Source organism: Bos indicus x Bos taurus, chromosome 1 (assembly GCF_003369695.1).
Source record: "Bos indicus x Bos taurus breed Angus x Brahman F1 hybrid chromosome 1, Bos_hybrid_MaternalHap_v2.0, whole genome shotgun sequence".
Classification (NCBI taxonomy): Eukaryota; Metazoa; Chordata; class Mammalia; order Artiodactyla; family Bovidae; genus Bos; species Bos indicus x Bos taurus.
Window position 1 is genome coordinate 3,521,778 of NC_040076.1, and position 25,489 is coordinate 3,547,266.

General features: G+C 43.7%; 1 protein-coding gene across 2 annotated transcripts in view; it reads left to right on the plus strand.

Annotated features, from left to right (window-relative positions):
• Positions 1-22,279: 22,279 nt before the first annotated feature.
• SCAF4 (SR-related CTD associated factor 4) overlaps positions 22,280-25,489 on the plus strand; it is a 62,077-nt gene continuing 58,867 nt past the window's right edge. The window contains exon 1 of one of the 2 annotated variants that reach the window (XM_027538445.1): positions 22,280-22,794. In XM_027538445.1, the coding sequence (XP_027394246.1) occupies positions 22,765-22,794 (30 nt within the window). In that variant the 5' untranslated portion in view covers positions 22,280-22,764. The remainder of the gene's footprint in view (positions 22,795-25,489) is intronic. The other variant, XM_027538527.1, reaches the window with a different exon arrangement.

Genomic DNA, 25,489 nt, shown 5'->3' on the forward strand with positions numbered 1-25,489 from the left:
GTGGCTAAGACTGTGTGCTCCTAATGCAGGAGGCCCAGGACCGTAAGACCTCTGGTGGCTCAGATGGTAAAGAGCTTGCCTGCAATGCAGGAGACCTGGGTTTGATCCCTGGGTCGGGAAGAAGATTCCCTGGAGAAGGAAATGGCAACCCACTCCAATACTCTTGCCTGGAAAATCCCATGGACAGAGGAGCCTGGCAGGCTACAGTCTATTGGGTCGAAAAGAGTCAGATACAACTGAACGACTTCACTTTCTTTCAGGATCCATCCTTGATCAGTAAGCTCAAGTCCACATGCCACAACTAAAGATTCCTTATGCTGCAATGAAGATTGAAGATCCCCCAAGTAGCAACTAAGACCTGGTAGAGCCAAATAAATAAATAAAAATAAATATTTTTTTAAATAATCAAAGAGATTAGAGAAACCAGATGATTGTATTAACAAATGTTTCAGAGGCCTTTGTTAAAATTCAGCACTCATTCTTGACAGCAAACCAGGAGAAGAAATGTCTTAATCCTGACAAAGTGTGTTAGTAACCTAAGTAAGTACTATTTTGTGGGTCAAAGATCACAAATCCCACCCATAAAAAGTCAGAGATAAGACAAGTTTCCTCTTCAGCGTTGTGCTGCAGGTACTAAATAATACATCAAGACCAGGAAACATGAACACCATTCACTGACAAGTCTTTCCTTTGAGTCAATGGAAACAATCCTCAGTATCTGTTTGCATTTTACAGTTTATAAAAGAGTTCCATAGACGCTATCTCCTGTGACCCTGACAAAGTCCAGGTGAGATGAGGATAAGGATTGTCATCCCAGCTTTAAGGATCATCCCAGGACAAGGATCCTGAGAGTCATGGCATTTTGAGATTTCCCTAAAGATATGGGCCAGGTGGCGCTAGTGGTAAAGAACCCGCCTGCCAATGCAGGAGACATGAGACTCGGTTCGATCCTTGGGTCGGGAAGATCCCCTGGAGAGAGGCATGGCAAGTCACTCCAGTATTCTTACTTGGAGAATCCCATGGACAGAGGAGCCTGGCAGGCTACAGCCCATGGGGTCGCACAGAGTCAGACACGACTGAAGTGACTGAGCACGCAAAGATACAGGGATAGCTCAGCTGGTAAAGAATCCACCTGCAATGAGGAAGACCTTGGTTTGATCCCTGGGTTGGGAAGATCCCCTGGAGGAGGGCATGGCAACCCTCTCTAGTGTTCTTGCCTGGAGAATCCCCATGGACAGAGGAGCCTGGCAGGCTGCAGTCTGTGGAGTCGGAAAGAATCGGACACAACTGAGCGACCCAGCACAGCACAGCACAAGCAGTGGTGAAGCAATAGACCCCAAATTTTCTGATTCTTTATCAAGTTCTTTCTCAATGCCGGGGAGACTCAGTTAAAATATAACGGATCTCATTGGTATCAGTGACTGACACTGGCCAGGTCTCTGTCCTCTGAACAAGCTGGGAGCAAACTGGGGTGAAGATTGGGGGGACACTGCATGGCGACTAAGTTGGAAGGAAGAGAGCGGGTACTGAGGACAAGCGTTCTTGGTCCCTGGTGTATAACCCTAGATGCTGTTTGAGAGGTGATGCTGGCCAGTGCTTCCGAGTACCTGTCTGTGTCTATCATTTAATCCTCAGAATGCTCTTGAAGTTGGCATTATTAATATTACTTCCATTTTACAGATGACAATGCTGAGTCATCTGTGCTACTCACCTACTCACCCTAGCTGATAGATAGCTAGGGTAGTGCCGGGATTTGAACCCAGCCTGGCTCCAGTGTTTGCTCAAAATCACTACAGTAGTGTCTTTAAGCCAATACCTTGGTTTTGGAAGTAAGATCAGAAACCAACCTGCCATGCCCATGTGCTAGATATAAAAATAATATCATCAAAAAATAATAATAATAATAACATCAAAGTATCAATTTGCTCATTCCATTTTTCTGATATTGCTGAGGCCAGAAGGGAAAATGTTCTAACGTACAGTCTGCTTAGAAACATCTTATTTTATTGAGTATCTGTTTTGTCACTTCCTAAAATTAGAGCTCGGAGAAGGCAATGGCACCCCACTCCAGTACTTTTGCCTAGAAAATCCAATGGATGGAGGAGCCTGGTAGGCTGCAGTCCATGGGGTCGCTAGAGTCGGACACGACTGAACGACTTCACTTTCACTTTTCACTTTCATGCATTGGAGAAGGAAATGGCAACCCACTCCAGTGTTCTTGCCTGGAGAATCCCAGGGACGGGGAAGCCTGGTGGGCTGCCGTCTATGGGGTCGCACGGAGTCGGACACGACTGAAGCAACTTAGCAGCAGCAGCAGCAAAATTATAGCTAGTCCAGAGAAAGGAAACCATATACCCCTCAGTTTGCTCCCTTCAGACTACAACCTGCACACGGAGTCTTACTCAATAAGAACCATGAAAGAAAATCAGAAAAAAAAGTATTTCCCTGTTCGGACCCTATAAAGTGTTATTTTAAAGAATTACCCCTCCCCCCCAAAAAAAGAAAGAAGAAAAGAGTGGGTGTGGGGGATTGAGGGGGGAAAAAGAATTACCTATGTCATTATAATTCATTGCTCTAAGTTTCTTTTATTTTTTTTTAATTGAAGTACAATTGATTTACAATCTTGTGTTAGTTTCTAGTGTATAGCAAAGTGATTCAGTTATACATACACACATATATGTATAAATATATGTATATATACTTTTCAATTATAGGTTATTATAAGATATTGAATATAGTTCCCAACTCAAAACTTCTTTTATTTGCAGCTATACTCTCTTATGTCAAAGTTACTTGATGTCTTTCACATACCCCTAATCTGGGCTTCCCTAGTGGCTCAGCTGGTTAAGAATCCGCCAGCAATATGGGAAACATGGGTTCGATCCCTGAGTTGGGAAGATTCCCTGGAGAAGGGAACAGCTCCGCATTCCAGTATCCTGGCCTGGAGAACTCCATGGACTGTATAGTCCACGGGGTTGCAAAGAGTCAGACGTGCCTGAATGACTTCCACGTCACTTCAAGCTGCTTCTAGACCTTGTTGCATCTCCCGGAGAAAGCCTGTTAGCACTTAGGTTTAGTCTAGTTTTTCCCTGAGCACATATGTTTATTAGCATAGTTAGATAATCTCAACTCCATGTTCACATGGACCTGCTGGAAATTATCCAAGCAGAACTACTTTACTTTGCACAACCTGTTCATCCTGGAAGAACTTTCCCAACCAAGCGACATACTGTGCTTCCTTTAAAAACTTAGTTCACCTCTTACAGGAAGTCCTCCCTGAAGACATTGCATGGGCTCCAGTAAAACTCACACAACCCACCACAATAGTAGCTCCCTTAGCACTTTCCACATTATAAGACTTTTTGTTAACTTGTCAGACTCTCACCTGAAATTGTAAACCCTGTTTGCAAAGACACCGTTCAGATCTATGTCTATTCAGATCTGTGTCTCCACTGCCTTTGGATTAAGAAATAAATTAGTATTTCAGATTTATCAATTTGTCATGAAAATGGAAGATCATTGCTTTCAAAGATATTAAATATGTATTATAATTTAATAGATATCTATAATAAATAATTATTTTTAATAAATAGACTTTAATGTTTTAAATTTTCATATTTATTAAACTTTAGAGGTAACTTAGAAATAACTTATAATGTCTCCAATAAGGACATTATCAAGAATGTTTATAAGGAAATAATAAAACAATGGTCCCTTGTCATTAGCAATGTATTTGGACACTTCCTTAGGAGTTTTGTATAAAAAGCCCATAATCTGTCTCAATAAATGAGAATTCAGACAGAGATTGAGACAGCTACTGTCTTTTAGGTAATAATATTTCTTTACCAAAGTAATAAGCAAAGAAAAATATCCAAAGATATATAGGATAAAAAGAAAACTTTTTGAATTTATACTTTGCATAGGGGTAGGGGAAAGAAAGAAAGACTTATGAGTGATTTTGATAAATGGATGGAGGGAAGATAAGGTATTAAGTTTTACCCAGACTGGGATGGAAATAATGTCACTTTGCAAAGAAATCAATGAAAATGTCATAGATATAAGTACAAAATCTGTCAATCTGAATAGTAACATACTTTAAAGATTTAGGAAGTGATGTCCTTGAATTATACAATGACAGGAGTTATGTCTAGGGGAGACAGATTCTTAGAGTGGCAGGTATTATAGGAGAACATGGGGAAATTTTCAGATGCTTTAAAGACAAATTGCCAAAACTGATCTGTGAAAAGCAATTCCACTCAAAGACCCAGATATGAGATAACTCTCACACAGTCACTGTCTAATAGATCACTTTAAGCTGCAAAAAACATCAGGACATCCGGCCATGAAAACTGGATCTGTTTATGCAGGAGACATATGTCATGGGCCTGAAACTATTTTTCCAAGGGAGAAATCATAATGAATTTGATCTGATTCATTCAAATTTTCCCTAAATCTCTTGTAGGAACAGATGTAGAAGACGAATATCTGAGATTAAGAGGATGACAGGCAATCATAAATGAGAACTGCTCTGCTTCAGGAAGTGTATGTTAGATGGGGGGGAGGGGCAGGGGACAGCCCTTGCAAGACCTAGCCTCCCACTCTGCTTTAATCTGATCTCGGGGGAGATGAATCACTCCTTTGATTGAAAGGGGAACCTCAGATCATAAGACATGTTTGAAGAAGGAAATGAATCTCCTCAAATACAGAAAAGCAAAATCCACAACTTCTTGGCAGCAGAGGGTAGGCAAAGACAATCTGCACTTAATGTAATAATAAAAATAATATTAATAATTGTCTTTTGCGACATAGGAAAGGTAGGTGAACAGTTTTATAGGGATCATTTATATTTGTAAACCAAAAGAAACAAGAAGGAAACAGTTATCTTTTTTGAATATAAAAAGTGTGAGATTTACTCTCTCTTAAAGATCTTAAAACTCCAAATATGAATCTAAAGAAGATGCATCTAAAATAGAAGTCAACAAACATTTTTTGTAAAAGGTCAGATAATAAATATTTTAGGCTTTGTGGGCTATAAATTCTCTGTTATAACTTCAAAACTCTCCCATTATACTGTGAAGCAGCCATAGGTGATATGCAAATGAATGGGTGAGGCTATGTTTCAATAAAACTTTATTTGTAAAAACAAGGAGTGGGCCAGATTTGGTCCACAGTATGCCTATCCCAATCTAAAACATTGTTAAAGAAGTAACAAATAACACACTTTCACATAAATCATTTTTTTATGTGGTTAATATCAAGACTACAAATTAAAGTATCTGTAAAAAAATTAAAAATAAAATAATAGTATTTGAGGAGAAATACTCAAAATAACAATGGTGATGATGAAGGTAATAAGAAAGCAAGAAAAAAGCATGTCTATTTATTATTCAACAACTGATTATACTGTGCTTACTAAGTTTCAGGCTCTAGCCCAAATACTTTATAAATATTAGCTCATTTAATTCCCAAAACACCCCTATTATTACCATTATTATCTCCATCTTACAGATAAGGAAACTAAGACATAAGAGGCTATCACTTGCCCACCAGCAAAAAGCTAGTAATCATGGGAAGACAACAAAGTCAAATTGAAAAGACTCTCAAAGGAATATTATTATCAGAAGACTGAATTAAAATTCTCCTTCCACAGCTAACTAGCTTGACCACATAATTAGCTGGTGTGCACTCCTCTCAAAGTACCTAGGAAAGCTGTGGCCATAATTCTGCCCTCCCTTTGGACTGCACAGAGTTCCTGCATCTCTCAAATACATTGGAAAGGGGTTCATTACTTCTCTTTGCTTCCACAAAATGTTAGTATCACTACTCAGTTATCTAACAAATATATGTGTGTATGTGTATATATCCATCTAGTATTTACACTAGAACTAAAATTCATGAATGACCAGCGGGACTATTCTCAACCTTGCAGAATTCAGACAAGCATAAAACTCGTCTCTTCACTGTCCTGGGCTCTATAATGATTTTTCACATATATGCATAAATCTGATACTAACAACAATTGTTTTGCAGACTAGAAATCTAAAATTTAGAGAATTAAATTCACCCGTATAAGTTCATATTAAAAACCAGTTCCTTGGAGAAATTAACAATAACACAATAATAGTGGGAGACTTTAATACCCCACTCACACCTATGGATAGATCAACTAAACAGAAAATTAACAAGGAAACACAAACGTTAAATGATACAATAGACTAGTTAGACCTAATTGATATCTATAGGACATTTCATCCCCCAAAAATGAATTACACCTTTTTCTCAAGCGCACATGGAACCTTCTCCAGGATAGATCACATGCTGGGCCATAAATCTAGCCTTGGTAAATTCAAAAAAATAGAAATCATTCCAAGCATCTTTTCTGACCACAATGCAGTAAGATTAGATCTCAATTACAGGAGAAAAACTATTAAAAATTCCAACATATGGAGGCTGAACAACACCCTGCTGAATAACCAACAAATCACAGAAGAAATCAAAAAAGAAATCAAAATTTGCATAGAAACTAATGAAAATGAAAACACAACAACTCAAAACCTGTGGGACACTTTAAAAGCAGTCCTAAGGGGAAAGTTCATAGCAATACAGGCATTCCTAAAGAAACAAGAAAAAAGTCAAATAAATAACCTAACCCTACACCTAAAGCAACTAGAAAAGGAAAAAATGAAGAACCCCAGGGTTAGTAGAAGGAAAGAAATCTTAAAAATTAGGGCAGAAATAAATGCAAAAGAAACAAAAGAGACCATAGCAAAAATCAACAAAGCCAAAAGCTGGTTCTTTGAAAGGATAAATAAAATTGACAAACCATTAGCCAGACTCATCAAGAAACAAAGGGAGAAAAATCAAATCAATAAAATTAGAAATGAAAATGGAGAGATCACAACAGACAACACAGAAATACAAAGGATCATAAGAGACTACTATCAACAATTATATGCCAATAAAATGGACAACGTGGAAGAAATGGACAAATTCTTAGAAAAGTACAACTTTCCAAAACTGGACCAGGAAGAAATAGAAAATCTTAACAGACCCATCACAAGCATGGAAATTGAAACTGTAATAAAAAATCTTCCAGCAAACAAAAGCCCAGGTCCAGACGGCTTCACAGCTGAATTCTACCAAAAATTTAGAGAAGAGCTAACACCTATCCTGCTCAAACTCTTCCAGAAAATTGCAGAGGAAGGTAAACTTCCAAACTCATTCTATGAGGCCACCATCACCCTAATACCAAAACCTAACAAAGATCCCACAAAAAAAGAAAACTACAGGCCAATATCACTGATGAACATAGATGCAAAAATCCTTAACAAAATTCTAGCAATCAGAATCCAACAACATTAAAAAGATCATACACCATGACCAAGTGGGCTTTATCCCAGGGATGCAAGGATTCTTCAATATCCGCAAATCAATCAATGTTATACACCACATTAACAAATTGAAAAACAAAAAGCATATGATTATCTCAATAGATGCAGAGAAAGCCTTTGACAAAATTCAACATCCATTTATGATAAGAACTCTCCAGAAAGCAGGAATAGAAGGAGCATACCTCAACATAATAAAAGCTATATATGACAAACCCACAGCAAACATTATCCTCAATGGTGAAAAATTGAAAGCATTTCCTCTAAAGTCAGGAACAAGACAAGGGTGCCCACTTTCACCATTCCTATTCAACATAGTTTTGGAAGTTTTGGCCACAGCAATCAGAGCAGAAAAAGAAATAAAAGGAATCCAAATTGGAAAAGAAGAAGTAAAACTCTCACTGTTTGCAGATGACATGATCCTTTACATAGAAAACCCTAAAGACTCCACCAGAAAATTACTAGAACTAATCAATGATTATAGTAAAGTTGCAGGATATAAAATCAACACACAAAAATCCCTTGCATTCCTATACACTAATAATGAGAAAACTGAAAGAGAAATTAAGGAAACAATTCCATTCACCATTGCAACAGAAAGAATAAAATACTTAGGAATATATCTACCTAAAGAAACTAAAGACCTATATATAGAAAACTATAAAACACTGGTGAAAGAAATCAAAGAGGACACTAATAGATGGAGAAATATACCATGTTCATGGACTGGAAGAATAAATATAGTGAAAATGAGTATACTACCCAAAGCAATTTATAGATTCAATGCAATCCCTATCAAGCTACCAACGGTATTCTTCACAGAGCTAGAACAAATAATTTCACAATTTGTATGGAAATACAAAAAACCTCGAATAGCCAAAGCTATCTTGAGAAAGAAGAATGAAACTGGAGGAATCAACCTACCTGACTTCAGGCTCTATTACAAAGCCACAGTTATCAAGACAGTATGGTACTGGCACAAAGACAGAAATATTGATCAATGGAACAAAATAGAAAGCCCAGAGATAAATCCACGCACCTATGGACACCTTATCTTTGACAAAGGAGGCAAGAATATACAATGGATTAAAGACAATCTCTTTAACAAGTGGTGCTGGGAAAACTGGTCAACCACTTGTAAAAGAATGAAACTGAACACTTTCTAACACCTTACACAAAAATAAACTCAAAATGGATTAAAGATCTAAACGTAAGACCAGAAACTATAAAACTCCTAGAGGAGAACATAGGCAAAACACTCTCTGACATACATCACAGCAGGATCCTCTATGACCCACCTCCCAGAATATTGGAAATAAAAGCAAAAATAAACAAATGGGACCTAATTAACCTTAAAAGCTTCTGCACAACAAAGGAAACTATTAGCAAGGTGAAAAGGCAGCCTTCAGAATGGGAGAAAATAATAGCAAATGAAGCAACGGACAAACAACTAATCTCAAAAATACACAAGCAACTCCTATAGCTCAACTCCAGAAAAATAAATGACCCAATCAAAAAATGGGCCAAAGAACTAAATAGACATTTCTCCAAAGAAGACATACAGATGGCTAACAAACACATGAAAAGATGCTCAACATCACTCATTATCAGAGAAATGCAAATCAAAACCACTATGAGGTACCATTTCACGCCAGTCAGAATGGCTGTGATCCAAAAGTCTACAAGCAATAAATGCTGGAGAGGGTGTGCAGAAAAGGGAACCCTCTTACACTGTTGGTGGGAATGCAAACTAGTACAGCCACTATGGAGAACAGTGTGGAGATTCCTTAAAAAACTGGAAATAGAACTGCCTTATGATCCAGCAATCCCACTGCTGGGCATACACACTGAGGAAATCAGAAGGGAAAGAGACAAGTGTACCCCAATGTTCATTGCAGCACTGTTTATAATAGCCAGGACATGGAAGCAACCTAGATGCCCATCAGCAGATGAATGGATAAGAAAGCTGTGGTACATATACACAATGGAGTATTACTCAGCCATTAAAAAGAATACATTTGAATCAGTTCTAATGAGATGGATGAAACTGGAACCTATTATACAGAGTGAAGTAAGCCAGAAAGAAAAACACCAATACAGTATACTAACGCATATATATGGAATTTAGAAAGATGGTAACAATAACCCTGTGTACGAGACTGCAAAAGAGACACTGATGTATAGATCAGTCTTATGGACTCTGTGGGAGAGGGAGAGGGTGGGGAGATTTGGGAGAATAGCATTGAAACATGTATAATATCATGTATGAAACGAGTCGCCAGTCCAGGTTCGATGCACGGTACTGGATGCTTGGGGCTGGTGCACTGGGACGACCCAGAGGGAGGGTAGGGGAGGGAGGAGGGAGGAGGGTTCAGGATGGGGAACGCGGGTACACCTGTGGCGGATTCATTTCGATATTTGGCAAAACTAATACAATATTGTAAATTTTAAAAATAAAATTAAATTAAAAAAAATAAAAATAAAAACCAGTTCCTTGGATTCTTTCCAAGGCTTCATAATAATAAAGTAGTTCAAAGTGAGGGAAATGGCACAGTGAGGCCTAAGTTGGGTTTATTGTTTTACTTGTTTAAGCATTTTCTTAAATGTTTAATAGTTCATTCTGGAGGATGCGATTAAGAGCTATAAACACAGATTGTATATTGAATAAATTAGGATATTTTCAATCACAAATAACAGAAAACCCAACACAAACTGGCTTCCATAATAAGGCAATATATTGGTTTTCATAATTCCAAGTCCAGAAGTAGATTCAGGGTTGGTTTAATCCAGCATCCTGTTCAGTTTTCCTGGGATTCTCTTGGTTCTGCTCCTCAGCCTATGGCAGCTTCATTCTCAGGCTGGTATCAAGATGGTTGCATACAGACCAAATACAGAAGATGCTACTGTCTTTCTGTCACTTTCTGGATCATGAGAAACTTTCCCCTAGAATCACCTAGAACATGTCATCTTGCATCTCTTTAGACTACAATCTGTCAGATGCCTATTCCTCAGCCAATCTTTGAGGTCAGAGGAACCACCTTGTGCTAACTGGTTTTGCTGTTGTTCAGTTGCTCAGTCATCTCCAACTCTTTGTGACTGCATGGACTGCAGCACTCAAGGCTTCCCTGTCCTTCACCACCTCCCAGGGTTGGCTCAAACTCATGTCCATGATTCAGTGATGCCCGCTTCTCCTGTATTTCTGAACAAATCACTAGCAAGGGGGATTACATTGTTGAATTTGTCTGGATAAAGCCCAGGTTACCTTTGGAGTTGAGATTAATCTTCTTAACTTCATAGTTGTTAGACAACAGAGGGATGAAATGGATCAGGAAAAGCATTTGTTGCTGTTTTTGGCTGAGCAGCTCTGAACCTCCTTCATATATTGGGGATAAGAATCTGGATTTATTTCTCCAGATTATAAATCCTAGTGGAGAGCAGATTCTAAGTCCCATCATTAAAAGTGAAAAACAGATTTTGTCACTCCTCAGATGCTTATGTAGCTAGGAGGTGGGCAAATGACCTAGATTCAGCCAACTGGACCCTTTCCCTTCCTTCAGCCATCCCCAGAGAGCGAATCAGGAGCAAGTGACCCAAAGAAGCAGGGCCAGAATAGAATCTGAATGGTCTGACTAGCAGGGCTCTTTCGTCATGGCTAACTGACCATGGAATTTCTAAGGTCCAAAATCATAAGGAGCCCACTCATGTCTGACAAATCAGAGGAATTTCAATAGAGAGTCTCAAATCTTAGACCTGAAGTAGTTTATAGACTCAGAGCCTTTTGAATGAAGGAACTACTGATGAATAACTACACTTTCATTGTTGTCATTTTAGTCGCTAAGTCATGTCCGATTCTTTTGCCACCCCATGGACTGTAGCCCCTCGGGGCTCCTTTGTCCATGGGATTTCCCAGGCAAGAATACTGGAGTGGATTGCCATTTTCTTCTCCAAGGGATCTTCCCAACCCAGGGATTGAACCTTAGTCTCCTGCATTGACAGGCAGATTCTTTACCACTGTACCACCTGGGAAGCCCAGATCTACAATAAGATCATAAATATGTATTGAAAATCCTCATCCTGATCTTCCTCTAAAACAGTTATCATCATTAGTCAGGGTAAACGTGTACTAAAGAAGGGGAAGTACCTAGATCTTCAGAGGATTATTACAAACTGGTCCATTATTAATGCTAATTCCTACGGAAACAGAATGCCACTGTTGTCTACCAGAGAGAAGATTATGGGCAATAAGGTAATAAATTGATTTGTTTGTCTTCATTAGGCTCAATGAGCCCCCAAATCTGTGTTCATTTCCTCAGCTTATGGAGTTATAACTGGAACTGATACATACAGCAAAGAGCAATTCTCCACATTGGCTCTCTAGTCCATGAATTAAGGGCTATTATGATAGGAATGGTCAAGTGCAAACTCTCCATACATAAAATAGCACATCATAAGTGATATCACATCCCTAGAAGAATTTCAGAGATTAAAAGATCTGAAAGACCAAAGATGATGATTGCTACCACATTCCGATTTAACTTTCTAGATTGGTCAGTGAAGAAAACCAGGTGGGTCTTAGAGAGTGACAATAGATTATTATAATCTTATTTAATTACATCTACATCTCAGCAGGCTTCATTTGACAGAAGCAAACATACAGAGACCCTGGCACTTGGTATGCATCTATGGATTTGCCAAAGTGTTTTTTCTCTATCCCAGCACACAAAGAGAACCAGAAGCAAGTGTTTGCTTGCTTGTTTTACCTGGCAAGGACAATAGTACACTTTTATTATCTTATCCCATTAAGTTACTTCTCTGGTTTTGTGTCACAGTTGGGTCTGAAGCAACCTCAATTGTCCAAAGGACATCAAGTTGACAGAATCTAGGAAGCTGAAGCAGCAGATACCCAGGATGATTGGATTAGACAATTTATATCAAACGGTGAGACATAAGTCTCAAAAAAACTACACTGGATTTAGGGCAGTGGATTTTAGGAAGAGGTGGGGGAAAGGGTCTAATAATGGAGGACATATAGGGCTCTATCTCCAAAATGAAGAGTAAGTTGTTATACCTTGAAAGCCCTATCACTAGGAATCAGGTGCCATGTTTGTGGACTTTAGATTTGTACAATACATTGCCATCTGACTCCGTGGGTGACTCAACTCTCAGTTTGGACAATGAGATGGTCCAGAGCTGGTCCAGGCTATAGTACCAGCTACTCTGCCATTTAGCGCTTGTGATCCAGCTGATCCAATGAGGCCTGACATGTCTCTGGCCAATTGGGATGCAATAGAGTCTAGGATGAGATGGATGGCATCACCGACTGAATGGACATGAGTTTGAGCAAACTCCAAGAGACAATGAAGGACAAGGAAGCCTGGCGTGCTGCCGTTCATGGGCTTGCAAACAGTCGGACACAACTTCGGGACCGAACAACAACAAGTTTGTGGCAGGCCCTGATAGAAGAACCAAAGCAGACAACCATATGGATCTAAGAAAAGCTAAGAACCCTGAGCAAATAGCAAACCTTTAGAGAGCCGGCTCTAGGGTTAATATGCTACAAGGCAACACGATGTAGTGAGTGAGCGGAAGCTTGCCTGGCTCCAGGCTGCCAGAGTTTGAATCTCATCTCTGTCACTCACTAGCTGTGAGACTGTGGACCACAGCTTATCTTCCTTTTGTCTCAGTTCCCCACCAATAAAGCTGGCTTAACAGCAGGGACTTGTTGAGAGGATTAAGTATGCTCATGCATGAGAAGTGCCTGGCATGGTATCCAGCCACACGTGAGTGCTCCATAAGTATTAGTTATCACATCCAGTATGTTGAACAAGCATGGACCGTGCCACAAACAAAACCTTAGTTGTGGGTTTCCCCTCAATCCTTCAAGCTCTTCTCAGTGGAATTTATCTTCTCATCAAAAGAGCCTAGATGAAATTCTAGGAAGTCCCATAGCTTTTCTACTCATTTCTAGGTAATACATGAGTCATGTTAAGTCACAGTTTTATTAGTTAGAATGTCAGAAAACTCAACTTGACAGTGTTAAGCCTTTACCCTCCCTTGACTTCTTGGCTGGAAGCTTCTGCTCCCCTTTTCCCCTGCTCACGTCCTCCCCAGATCGCCAGTCGTTGCTGTGGTGCCACTGGGGCAAAGCAGGGATGGGCGAGGAGGAAACAGGGGTCTAGACCAGCTCTCATTCAGCTGGTGCCTTCACACTGAGTCTCTGGGCTGACAGATGGTTGGTTCTGGCTCTCTCTCATGGGTTCATTTGTGGACTCTTTAAAGGTTTTCTTCTAGACCCTTTTCTCCCCTTCTTCCTTTGACCACAAAGGATGTACCTATTCTGTGTGGTCTCTTATATGATCTTCTTTAATCTCTGGGCAAGCAACACCTGGTCAGCTCTGCCTAGGTCTCCAGGTGGCCTATCCAGTAAGACCCCAAATGAACCTTATCACCACTTTCTGCCTCCCATTCAGTCGTGACTGGTCCTCAGGAAACACTCAGAGTCATTTCCCCTACCCATCCTGGATCCAGGCATCACAGGATTGTTTCTGCCACCAGAAAAAGGCTCACCCTCTAGATTTCCTAGGAGTCAGATCCCAGCCCATGGGTTACCTTCGTTGCCTGAGACATGGTTTATACCTGTCTCCAACGTCCACAGATCTTTTCAATACTCTTCCACTGACCCCTGAAGTCTTCCTCATGAGGCATGAGATTAGAAGAGAGGTCAGCAAACTTTTCCTGAAGAGAGCTGGGTAGTATATTTTAGACTTTGTAGCCTCCAGCTCTGTGTCATAACTATTCAATTCTGCATTGTAGCTTGAAACACAGCATAGAGACAATACATAACCCAATCAGCATGACTGCGTCCCAGTGAAACTTTATTTATGAAAAGGTGATGCTGAAGCTCCAATACTTTGGCCACCTGATGCAAAGAGCCGACTCACTGGAAAAGACCCTGACGCTGGGAAAGACTGAGGGCAGGAGGAGAAGGGGGAAACAGGGGATGAGATGGTTAGACAGCGTCACTGACTTGATGGACAAACTCCAGGAGATAGTGAAGGACAGGGAAGCCTGGCATGCTGCAGTCCATAGGATTGCAAAGAGTCGAATATGACTTAGCAACCAAACAACAACAACGACAACCAGGTTTGGCCTGCAGGCAAAAGCTTGCCGATCCCTAGGTTAGAGGTAGCATTCCTCCATTCTTCATTTCACTTCCCAAACAGATGGGGTGGAAGCCCGAGAAAGACAGTCACTGAAAAAAATATATTAATTTCTTTATCTATTTATTTATTTGGCCATGCCAGGTCTTAGTTGTGGCAGACTAGACCTGGTTAAACTTGGGCACCCTGCACTGGGAGCAGAATGTTAGCCACTGGACCACCAGGGAAGCCCCAACAGCCGCTTTCTTATTTCCAGTCCTTACAACAAACCCTCTCTCTTGGTACCCTGACCACTTTTATCACCTCAAAGTGGGGGAGGGTGTTTAAGAGTTTAACAAACACTTTCTCAGACATTTCCCTTGAAAATGTTCATACATGGACTTGCTTCACAATCACTTTGGTAATTGATATCAAACTGGCACCTTAATTGAAAATGAGGCGGGAAATGTTTCAGATGCACTGAGCCGGAAGTGGCTGCAGATGCCAGCTGGTGCGTCCAGTAGACAGCCGAAGGTTGCGCCTTGAAAGTCACAATGAGCTGGGCAGAGTTCCTTTCTCAAGAAAGGCATAGCTATTCTAATATATGCTGTCTTGCTTTCTAAAAGAATGTGGCACACACCCTCAATTTCCTTGTTAGCTGGGGTCTGACATCACAGCAACCTTTTTGTGACTTACTGTGAAAAGGATGCCAGCAGGGGTTGGGGGTGGTGGTTATGGAAGTGCCTAGAACCAGTTTCTTTTAAAATGAATGGCCCTGACAGTTTTGTCTTGATGAGTTCTTGTGTCTGCTTTCTACAGATTTTTCTGTCTCCTTCCTCACTATAAGTCCTGCTGGCAGCCGCTTGGTGTTGCTGTGTTTACCGTTCTCCAGCAGCCTCCTTCCCTATTTCAGTGCTTTTAATGTGCTTGGACTTAAAAGACTCAAGGTATTATAATTGTTGGATAACCGTAAGAGTGAGGGCTGAGTGACTGTCCAGTCGGTAGCAGGTATGATCTTTATATGTGGACAATAAGACATCTATTTTGGTTGTTTGAAGACTTGTGTTTGTTTAGCTGGAATATCTATTGGGGCTGCTTCCAGACATTATTCATTCACTTGCCCTTCATTTACTTATCTTTTGGTTGAATGCAGGTGCTCAGCCATATTGCTGATATTTTGCCATTCCACCCCTCAAATGACCTTTGTTTTGGATGGGGTTGGAGCCACTTTTTTAATCTTCCAATTGATTTATGTACATCTGTGAGTACTCTTTATCTATGAATGTTTTTCTGGGCTCTTCAGGAGTGAGCTGCTTTCTAGTTTCCACCCCTACAGACTGTAGCCAGCATTCAAGAGAATGTGTTGAGTACCCACAGACGTACATAATTTCATGTAAATACATATAAATACAAATATTCATTTATATAAATACTCTATGTATTTTTAGAACATTTGTGTGTGTGTGTGCGCTTTCTTCCTCTCCTGCTTCATCCATATTAGGGCCCCTTTCCCAACTGTGATGGATCATGTGCCAACAACTGTACATATACCCTTCCATATATCCTGCATACAGCACACATTCACACACCAAGTGTCTTTAGATGGCAGTCAATCTTTGTTGTTCATTCAACAGCCATACCTTAGGGCTCTTCCTCACCCCTCTTTTTTTTAAGTTTTTTTTAAAAAATGTGGACCATTTTTAAGGTCCTCAATCAATCTGTTACAATATTGCTTGTGTTTCATGTTTTGTTTTTTTGGCTGCAAGGCATGTGGGATCTTAGCTCCCAGCCAGGGACTGAACCCACATTCCCTGCATTGGAAGGTGATATCTTAAACCACTGGACCACCAGGGAAGTCTCTGCACCTTCTTCTTCTTTTCTAATAATTATTATCATTTTTTTTTAAAGTTTTGGTTGTGCTGGGTCTTCATTGCTGTGCATGAGCTCTTCCTTCTTCCACTTTCCTTTCCTCAGAGCTCATTCCCCTATTTTGGTGCCAACCACATAAAGAGCTCAGAGACAGAGGCTGACACAAAAACGAACCAGGTGGGTCCCTTGGGGACAAAGGAGGATGTCCACGTGGAATTTTCTAGTCGGTAGCTGGAAATACAGTTGCCAACCAGGGGAGATTTCAGACCTGTAAGTGGGGAGGGACAGCAATCACTGAGATGTCAGGTGAAATCTCAGGAAGGGGAGGACGCTGGCCAGAGAAGGAAAGCAGACCAAGAAGAAAGAAGAGTCTTGTACAGTATCATTAGTTTATACTTGCTCCGGAAAGCATACAGTCTAAAGCATTAGAAACAATGCTGTTTCCTCTTGAACTCTTTATCTATGAATGTTTTTCTGAGCTCTTCAGGAGTGAGCTGCTTTCTGGTTTCCACCCCTACAGACTGTAGCCAGCATTCAACAGAATGTGTTGACATGTGAAGGGCACAGAATTAACAGGAATATTGCTTTCTGAATGTCATCTTTTCTTTCCTCTGAATTGATTTCATCTACTCTTTTTAAAAACAAGTTTGTTTGGAATGGCTTTTAAGAACTATTTCCACACCCACATTATGAACACATGAATCTAAGTCAATGTTCTTTGAGCAAAGGAAAGTCTGCAGGTGGATAAAATGTCTTGCTGACTTCTGCCACATGTATTTACGATTCACCAGCCATCTTTCTAACAGGCTGCGTTCCTACTGCTTCAAGGTCTGCTCACAAAGGATAGTCCTCATGAATTTTTGTTATTTGCCCAAAATTTCCTATTGGAGGATTTGATTTGTGTGCCTGGAGAGTCAGAGATGGAAGTCTGGCAGTAGCTCTGCAAATGGTTGCCAGGCTTCCCTGGTGGCTGAGATGATAAAGAATCTGCCTGCCATGAAGGAGACCCAGGTGTGATCCCTGGGTTGGGAAGATTCCCTGGAGAAGGGCATGGCAACCCACTCCAGTATTCTTGCCTGGAGGATTCCATGGACTGAGGAGCCTGGCAGGCTACAGTCCATGATGTCACAGAGTCAGACACGACTGAGCAACTAACATTTTCACTTCCTATTGGAGGGTTTGATTTGTATGCCTGGAGAGACAGAGATGGAAATCCAGCAGTAGTTCTGCAAATGGTTGTCAGATATCCCAAAGCAAATAGAGGTGCTGCCATCTTCTGAACCGAAAATTTGTAGTAAATGCTGCCAAGGCACCCAAAGCCTAGCTGATAACACATATTCCCTAAACAACTTGTCTAAAAGACCTCCCAAATACTATCAACATATAAACCAAACAACCCTATTCAGAATAGCACCCCCTGCATCTAATTATCTACTTCAAACAGAAGGATGTGTGTTCAGTCTCATCCGATTCTTTGCAACCCCATGGACTGTACCCTGCCAGGCTCCTTTGCCCATGGAATTCTCCAGGCAAGAATACTGGAGTGGGTTGCCATTTCCTTCTCTAAGAAATCTTCCTGACCCAGGGATTGAATCACATCTCTTGCTGTCTGCGCCACTTAAAAAGCCCTCAAACTTAAGGATGGTGCTGGGTGCTCAGATGTGTCCGACTCTTTTCAACCCCATGGACTGTACCCTGCCAGGCTCCTCTGTCTATGGGATTCTCCAGGCAAGAATACTGGAGTGGGTGGCCATTCCCTCCACCAGGGATCGGACTTGTATCTCTTGCGTCTCCTGCATTGGCAGGTGGATTCTTTACCACTGCGCCACCTGGGATAGCTAGTGGGAAGTTGCTGTAAAACATAAGGATATCAGATGTCAAATCTTGTTCCTTATACATTCAAATCTCAATAGAACGGTACACAGAAAATGTTTTCCTCTGGGCCATCATTCCCTCAGTTCTCATGCAGACTTCCCTGGTGGTCCAGTGGCTAAGACTCCAGGCATTTCTGGTCAGGGAACTAGATCCCATATGCCGCATCTTAAGACCCAGCAGTCAAATAAAGAAATATTTTTTAAAAATAGCTGCTGCTGCTAAGTCACTTCAGTCGTGTCCAACTCTGTATGACCCCATAGACGGCAGCCCACCAGGCTCCCTCATCCCCGGGATTCTCCAGGCAAGAACGCTGAAGCGGGTTGCCATTGCCTTCTCCAATGCATGGAAGTGAAAAGTGAAAGGGAAGTCGCTCAATCGTGTCCAACTCTTCGAGATCCCATGGACTGCAGCCTACTAGGCTCCTCCGTCCATGGGATTTTCCAGGCAAGAGTACTGGAGTGGGGTGCCATTGCTGAGTCCCAAATGCCAAATATCTGAAGCTGAAGTCACCACCTTCCCCCCAGCTCAAGACTTCAAACTTCCTTGGCCAAATCTACTTCCCTGAATTACAGGAGGAAAGAAGACTGCAGTTATGAATTGAGGGAGAAGGAACTCCATTAGACTTTATAGATCCCTTTTAAAATTCTGCTGCTGTTCACAGAAAGAGGTAGAAGAAGGCCAAGGGCACAACAGACCTTCTCCCGCCCCCTTTTCAGATAATAGCAATATAAGGTAAGAGGTGCTGGGGTCATGGAAGCATATGGTGGGAGATGTTGAGTCTGGCTGGGAGGAGAAGAGAGAAGCTGTTCAGCACAGTGCCTGACACAAAGTAGGTATCTGAGAAGTGATTAATAATTGAAAGGAAGTATCGTCTGAATGGGCTTCCCTGGTGGCTCACACAGTAAAGAATCCACCTGCCTGGGATTCACCTGCAGGAGACCTGGGTTTGATCCCTGGGTTGGGAAGATTCCCCTGAAGGGAATGGCAACCCACACCAGTATTCTTGCCTGGAGCCTGGAGAATTCCGTGGACAGAGGAGCCTAGCAGGCTACAGTTCATGGGGTTACGAAGAGTCAGACATGACTGAGTGAGTAACACACACATACACAATGTCTGAACATCAACCAGGTGCTAAATCGGCCTGCCTACACGAGATGCAGGGAGGGGTTTTACATAAGCGCAAAGGTGTGTCCAGGGAATGACCAAACTTGGGTTGGGCCCCTGGCCGTAGGCTGGAAACATGGTGTGGGAGTCTTGGATAGTCTTTGGCAGACTATGGAATATCCAGAAAAGCCAAGAGGAAGATCTTCTAAGAACTGTATTTTCTAACGCAATGGCCCTATGGGTAACTACTTCTACAGAAGCCAAATGGGTTTTAAAAAACATAATGGTAGTTCAACTGAGAGAGAAAAAGGGAGTGTAATGAAGTAGAGGCCAGATGGGCCCTGAAAGAATATTCTGCTTGTTCCTTCAACAAAATTAAGAGTGCACTTCTCACAACCTAAAAGAAAGGAGCACAGTCTTCCTTCATTCTACAGCTCTTCCCTGGGGCCCTTACAAACTTGCTTTCATAGTCAAGACTGTCTAATACCTCCTGCTGCCTTCCGCTGAGTGCACGCCAGTTTGGCTTCGGTTCTACACTCTCACCCACATTCCTGCAGAGGTCCCCGATGCTCTCAGGTACTTTCCAATCTGTACCTTGCTGACCTCCAACTCCAGCAGCAGAGGAGGCTGACCTCTCCTGCAGTATTCTTCCTCGGCCTTTTCTAACTCCAGCTTTTCTCCTCTCACACAGCTCAGTTCCCAGCCTCCTTTCCCCTTGTCTGTTTCAGTGAGTTGTCAGTTTCAGCTCCTCCCATCACTATGTGCACTAATGACTCCCAGATCTCCACCTCCTCTCAGCATCTCTACGGACTCCACTGTTTACCCAACTGCCTCTTAGACATCTTCACTTATTTGCCCCAAGTGGCAGCTCAAACTCCACAGGCCCTGTAAGGAAATCATCTGGCTTTGGGCCTGGTAGTTAACTGGGCCTCACTGCCTCAACTCTAAAACAGGGGAATTACCTATAGTCACATCATACAGAAGCCCATTATGCAGATTAAATGAAATAACACAGACTAGCATGTCAGATAGGGCTTCCCAGGTTGTGCTAGAGGAAAAGAACCCACCTGCCAATGCAGGAGACATAAGTGACACGGGTTCAATCCTTGGGTCAGGAAGATCCCTTGGAATAGGAAATGGCAACACACTCCAGTATTCTTGCCTGGAGAATCCCATGGACCAGAGGACCCTGGTGGGCTACAGTCCATAGCGTCACAAAAAGTTGGACACAACTGAAGTGACTTAGCTCACATACTCCTTCTAATTATATCACACAATACCTGGGATGGGAAGATCCCCTGGAGGAGGGCATGGAAACCCACTCCAGTATTCCTGCCTGGAGAATCCCATGGACAGAGGAGACTGGAGGGCTATGGTTCAAAGGGTCATAAAGAGTGGGACAGGACTGAATCGACTTAGCATTCAGGCATACATACGTGAAAGATAAACAATAAAGACTAGAATCCACCTTCCAATGCAGGGGACACAGGTTCGATCCCTGGTTGGGAACTACGGTCCCACACGCTGCAGCACAACTAAGCCTGCATGCTGGAATGAAGACCCTGAATGCCAATAAATAAATTTATATATATACATATATATAATAAATTAAAAAATAAACCCATGCACTTCATTGAGCCAGAACCTACAGCATCCTCCTTGATGTCTCCCTCTACCTTAACATCAATTGTTCTGTCCCAGCCCATCCATTCCCCCTTCATAAGGTATCTGACCTTGTCTCTCTACTCCATTGCCTTAAACCCTCAGCATCCCATGGGGCTAGGGCTATTCTTTCCCTGACCCCACTCTCCTACTATACACAGTAGTCTTGAAAGAGCGCACTGGACACCATCCTCCTTTTAAAAACCTTTCAATGCCGCCCTTGGGGACAAAACCCAGACTCCTTGGAAGGGCACAGACTGCTCAGGGCCTGGTCACAGTCCTTGGCACTCTCTAAACTCCAGCTGGTTCTCCTTGAGTTAACGCCACCGTGCTCAGCAAGCTCAGTCAGGCCAGAGTGCCTTCTTCAACCACTCTGGCCGCTTCTTCCAGATACAGGAAGATGCCACTTCCTCTAAGAAGCCTTCCTGGACTTCCAGTCAGACGAGTATCTTTATTCCCCAGGGTCCCTACCCTAACACTTACCATGCCATCGTTATTACCTGTTCATTTGCCTGTCCTCTCCCACTAAAACGAGCTGTCTGCGGAAAGAGAAATTATCCTTTAATTTCCATATTCCCAGAACCCAGCACAGCGCCCGGCTGACAGTAAGGTTGCGAGGGAAGTGAATCAGAACAGTGTGGCCACCGAAAAAGGAAACAACGCGGTTGTAAGCGAATCCACTCCTCCCGCGGCCGGCAATACAGGGCTCCCTTTAGGTCTGCGTGGACGTCCAGGGCCTGCAAGTCCTTCTCGGGGCTTCAGCTTGAGCAGATGTAACCCGCACCATCAGGGCAGACGGGGTACAGCATCGCAGAGGCTGCGCGAGGAGCCCGCAAATGCATGCCTAGCGGGCTGAGGTAAAAAAAAAAAAAAAAAATCCTGAGCCCTTTGTTCCAGGCGGCGGAGGGTAAGCGGCTCCGAGTCCTCCGACGGGTGCAGGGCCTGCCTGGGCAGGATGGCACACAAAAACGCACCGGGCAGCGCCGCGTCCGGTAGGGGCGCGCTTGTCCGCGGGCCTTCTCCGTGCCCCCTTCCCGGCCCTGAGATTTCCCCGAACTCTCCAGCGCCCCTCGCGGGGACCCGGTGTAAGTGCCTGGCGGTCTCCCGGGCCTGAGGCGGCAGCAGGCGGGAAAGGGCTCGGCGTTCAGGCGTCACGCGCCAGCGGCTGGCCGGACGGCGCGCGCACGCGCGCGCGGGGCGGGGCGGGCGCGGGGGCGGGGCCGGCGTGGGCGGGGCGGGGCGGGGCGGGAGCCAGGCACAGGAAGCGCTGGGAGGCCGGAGCCGTCCCAGTGTGCCCCGCGCGGCGTGGACTCGGGTCGCTGCCGCCATCCCGCTGGCGAGAGGCAGAGGAGAGGCCCGCCCGCTTGCCGGTCGGGCCAGTGTGGGCCAGTGCGTGAGGGCGCTGGGGGCCGTGTCAGCGAGACGCAGAGCGCAGCCGCCGCCACCGAACGGACATGTTGGAGCCCAGCGCCGCCGCCGCCGCCTCTTTTTCCTCATCCTCCGAACGGGACTGAGAGGGGGCCCGCCACCCCTCTGCCTCCTCAGCCTCAGCCGCCTGCCCCGCCGCCTCGGCCGAGCCTCTTCCTGCCCGGCCTCCGGCTACGCCGCTCGTTGCCTCCGCCGGCCCTTCAAGGCCCGGCCGGTTCCTCAGCTCCTCTCCGCCGCGGCGCGAGGTCTTATGTGACCGACGGGCCCGGAGCAGCCGCCGTCGCCGCCGCAGCGCGAACATGGACGCCGTCAACGCCTTCAACCAAGAGGTGAGGGGTGATCGGGACATGGGGGTGCCGGGGGCCTACCAGGGGGAGCTGGGCCGTCGTTTCTCCCGCCGCCTGAGGTTTAAAGCTTAGGTCGGGGTGGGGACGCTTCCTGCCCCGGTTCCGGGGCGGCGGGCCTGCGCGGAGCGGGCCTGTGTGGCCCGGGGAGGTCGCGGCGGCCCGGTCGCCGACCCCCACACCCCTCCCCCACCGCCCACCCCCGGGCGGCGACCTCAGGCTGCCCCCTCTCGCCCCCTTCCGGCCTCGTCCAGCCCAGCGACGGCCTCCGGTGTCTTTAACTTAGCCCCCCACCCTTTTCAGGTCTGGGCGCTCTCGCCCTCTGCTCCCGTTATTGGCTTCGCGGTGCCGGGAGCCCGCAAGGGGCTAAGAAAGAAACGCGGGCGGGCCTGGGTCGGGGGGGTGGGTGGGGAAGCCGGGAGCATCTGCCGGTCGCGGGGCCGGCAGAGCGGTGGCCTGGGCTTCTCCTGTTGCTCAGGCCGCGCGGCGCGCCGGCTGCTGGACTCTGATCTCGGGTCGGGGAGGAGTTGGTGAGGGTATTCATCCCCCCTCCCTTCGGGATTCCTGCACTTGGGAAATGGAGTTAATAGACGGGGCTCTTTACCCTCCCGAGTCGTGAACTCAACCCTGTTACGGGCTCCGTGGCCCCAACGTGACACCTAAAAAGTTGAATGGGAGAGGACAGCATCTGCTCCGCCTTAGACCGCTAGAAAGCCGGCTTTGGCCTCCAGTCCTCCCACCCTCGCACCCTCCTCGCGGTTGGTTAATCCTTGGCTCCCTTCTTTGGGAACATTTACATGTGAAAAACCTCCCAAAACCGGTAACAAAGCTGCCTGCCGCCCTAAAGCTCTCTGGTTTTATCTCAAAACCTTCCAGGTGCTGTTTTTGAAGTGTCGAGTCCACAGATTCTATTTTTCAGAATCCATTTCAGGGAGAGGGGTCTTGACCATTGATAGCAAACGTACCTACAAAATGGAAACAATTGGCATATGTTGAGTTGGATTATCTTCCTTTTCCAAATACCGCCGATCAACCCAACACTGAAAAAAACAGATGTAGCAGTGCTAGATGCCTTGGGACCACGTTGATGACTTGGTGCACCCTGCACAACGTGATTTTGTAGTTTCACTTGTAACAATTAGGGTGCAGTAACTTTCACTTTGTAGCGCTTCCAGTAACACTGCAGTTAGGACCGTTCATTGCCTTGTCAGTTATCCTAGACATGATTTGTCTTTAACTGATGAATACAGAAAGTTGGACAGTGTCTTTTAAAGTTCTATATTGCCTATTTTCAAAATGATGAAATAGTATTTCCTGATTTTTTTTGATGGCTAGGGCGTTTGTGATAATGCCCCAAAGATTTCAGGATTGGGAGTTGACTTTGTTTCCTGAAGGCAAAATATACTGGAATGTTGGCTTCATGAGGGTGGAGAGTTTCTGTCCTTTGCTTCCTCATAGCACATGCTTGGAAAAAACTTGTTGAATGAATGAGAACTTACACAAATGACACAGTGTTTTAAAAGATAGGTACATAACTTATATAAATGACACAGTGTTTTAAAAGATAGGTACATTTCTTTCTCAAGATGAAAACTTTCTGGATGTTTTCAGTGAACAAAGAGGAAGGGTTTTAGCCTATTCTTAAGACCAGAATTATTTAATTATGATTGAGGCATTATGGACATTAAGCACGTTATTAAGTATCACGTTAATTCTGGGAAAATGTGATCAGTAGTTTTTACTTTGAAAACCAAGATTAGGAATGATAGTGTCTTCTTGAAAAAGGAAAACGGCATTTTGACCTTTTAAAATGTACAAAGTAAGAGTTTTCCTATCATCGATCATTTTCCTCTTTAAATAATTTTTATTTCCGTTCCTAGTCTTTATTAACTGCATTATGTTAGGTGTATGTTACCAATTCCAGCTCTTTTCTGCCAAACTTTCTTCCCCAAAAACTTTCTTCCGGAGAAATTAGTCTGACTTTGAAATCCATCTCCTTGTCCCTGCTTGACGTAGTGCTTCTCAGTTAATTCTCCCCATTCATAAAATGTTAGTGGTTAGTTGCATGTAACCTTAAATCTCCGAAATGTTCATTTTACAAATATTTGAGAGCCTGCCTAGCTGTAAAGCTGTGTCCTAATTAGGATGGCACTGCCACTAAGGATCTCTGCCCCCTAGGAGCCTAAACTAATAGAGGACACAAAACTTAGACAAGTAACTTTAATGTGTGCTGGAACAATTTCCTTTGGGGTCTTTTTAAAGTACTGTGGGGTGGCCATGGGGCATTAGACCTGGGAGAAGAGAGTGTCAGTCTCAGAATTTCCAAAGGTGTAGGAAAAGTAATTCAAAGGCAACATTGGTGAGAAATAAGGAACAGTAGTTTGACTCCTGAGGCTACTGAAAGGGTGGTTAAGGTAGTTTGGGGCCTGACAAGTTTCAAGTCTGTCTAATATGTTTGAATTCCTTTTTCTTTTTTTCCCAGTCTATGGATAAATTGAAGGTTTTAGGCAGGGGAGTAATATAGTCAAAATACTGCTTGATTTATAGTATGTATTGTAGAAGGCAAAGGTTTGGGGAAACATGGCGGGTTGGGGACTGAGGTGGGAGAAGAAAGTAGAATCTGAGCTTGGCATATCTATAAAGGGACTAGAGAGGAGGGGAAGGATGTGGACCTGAAGAA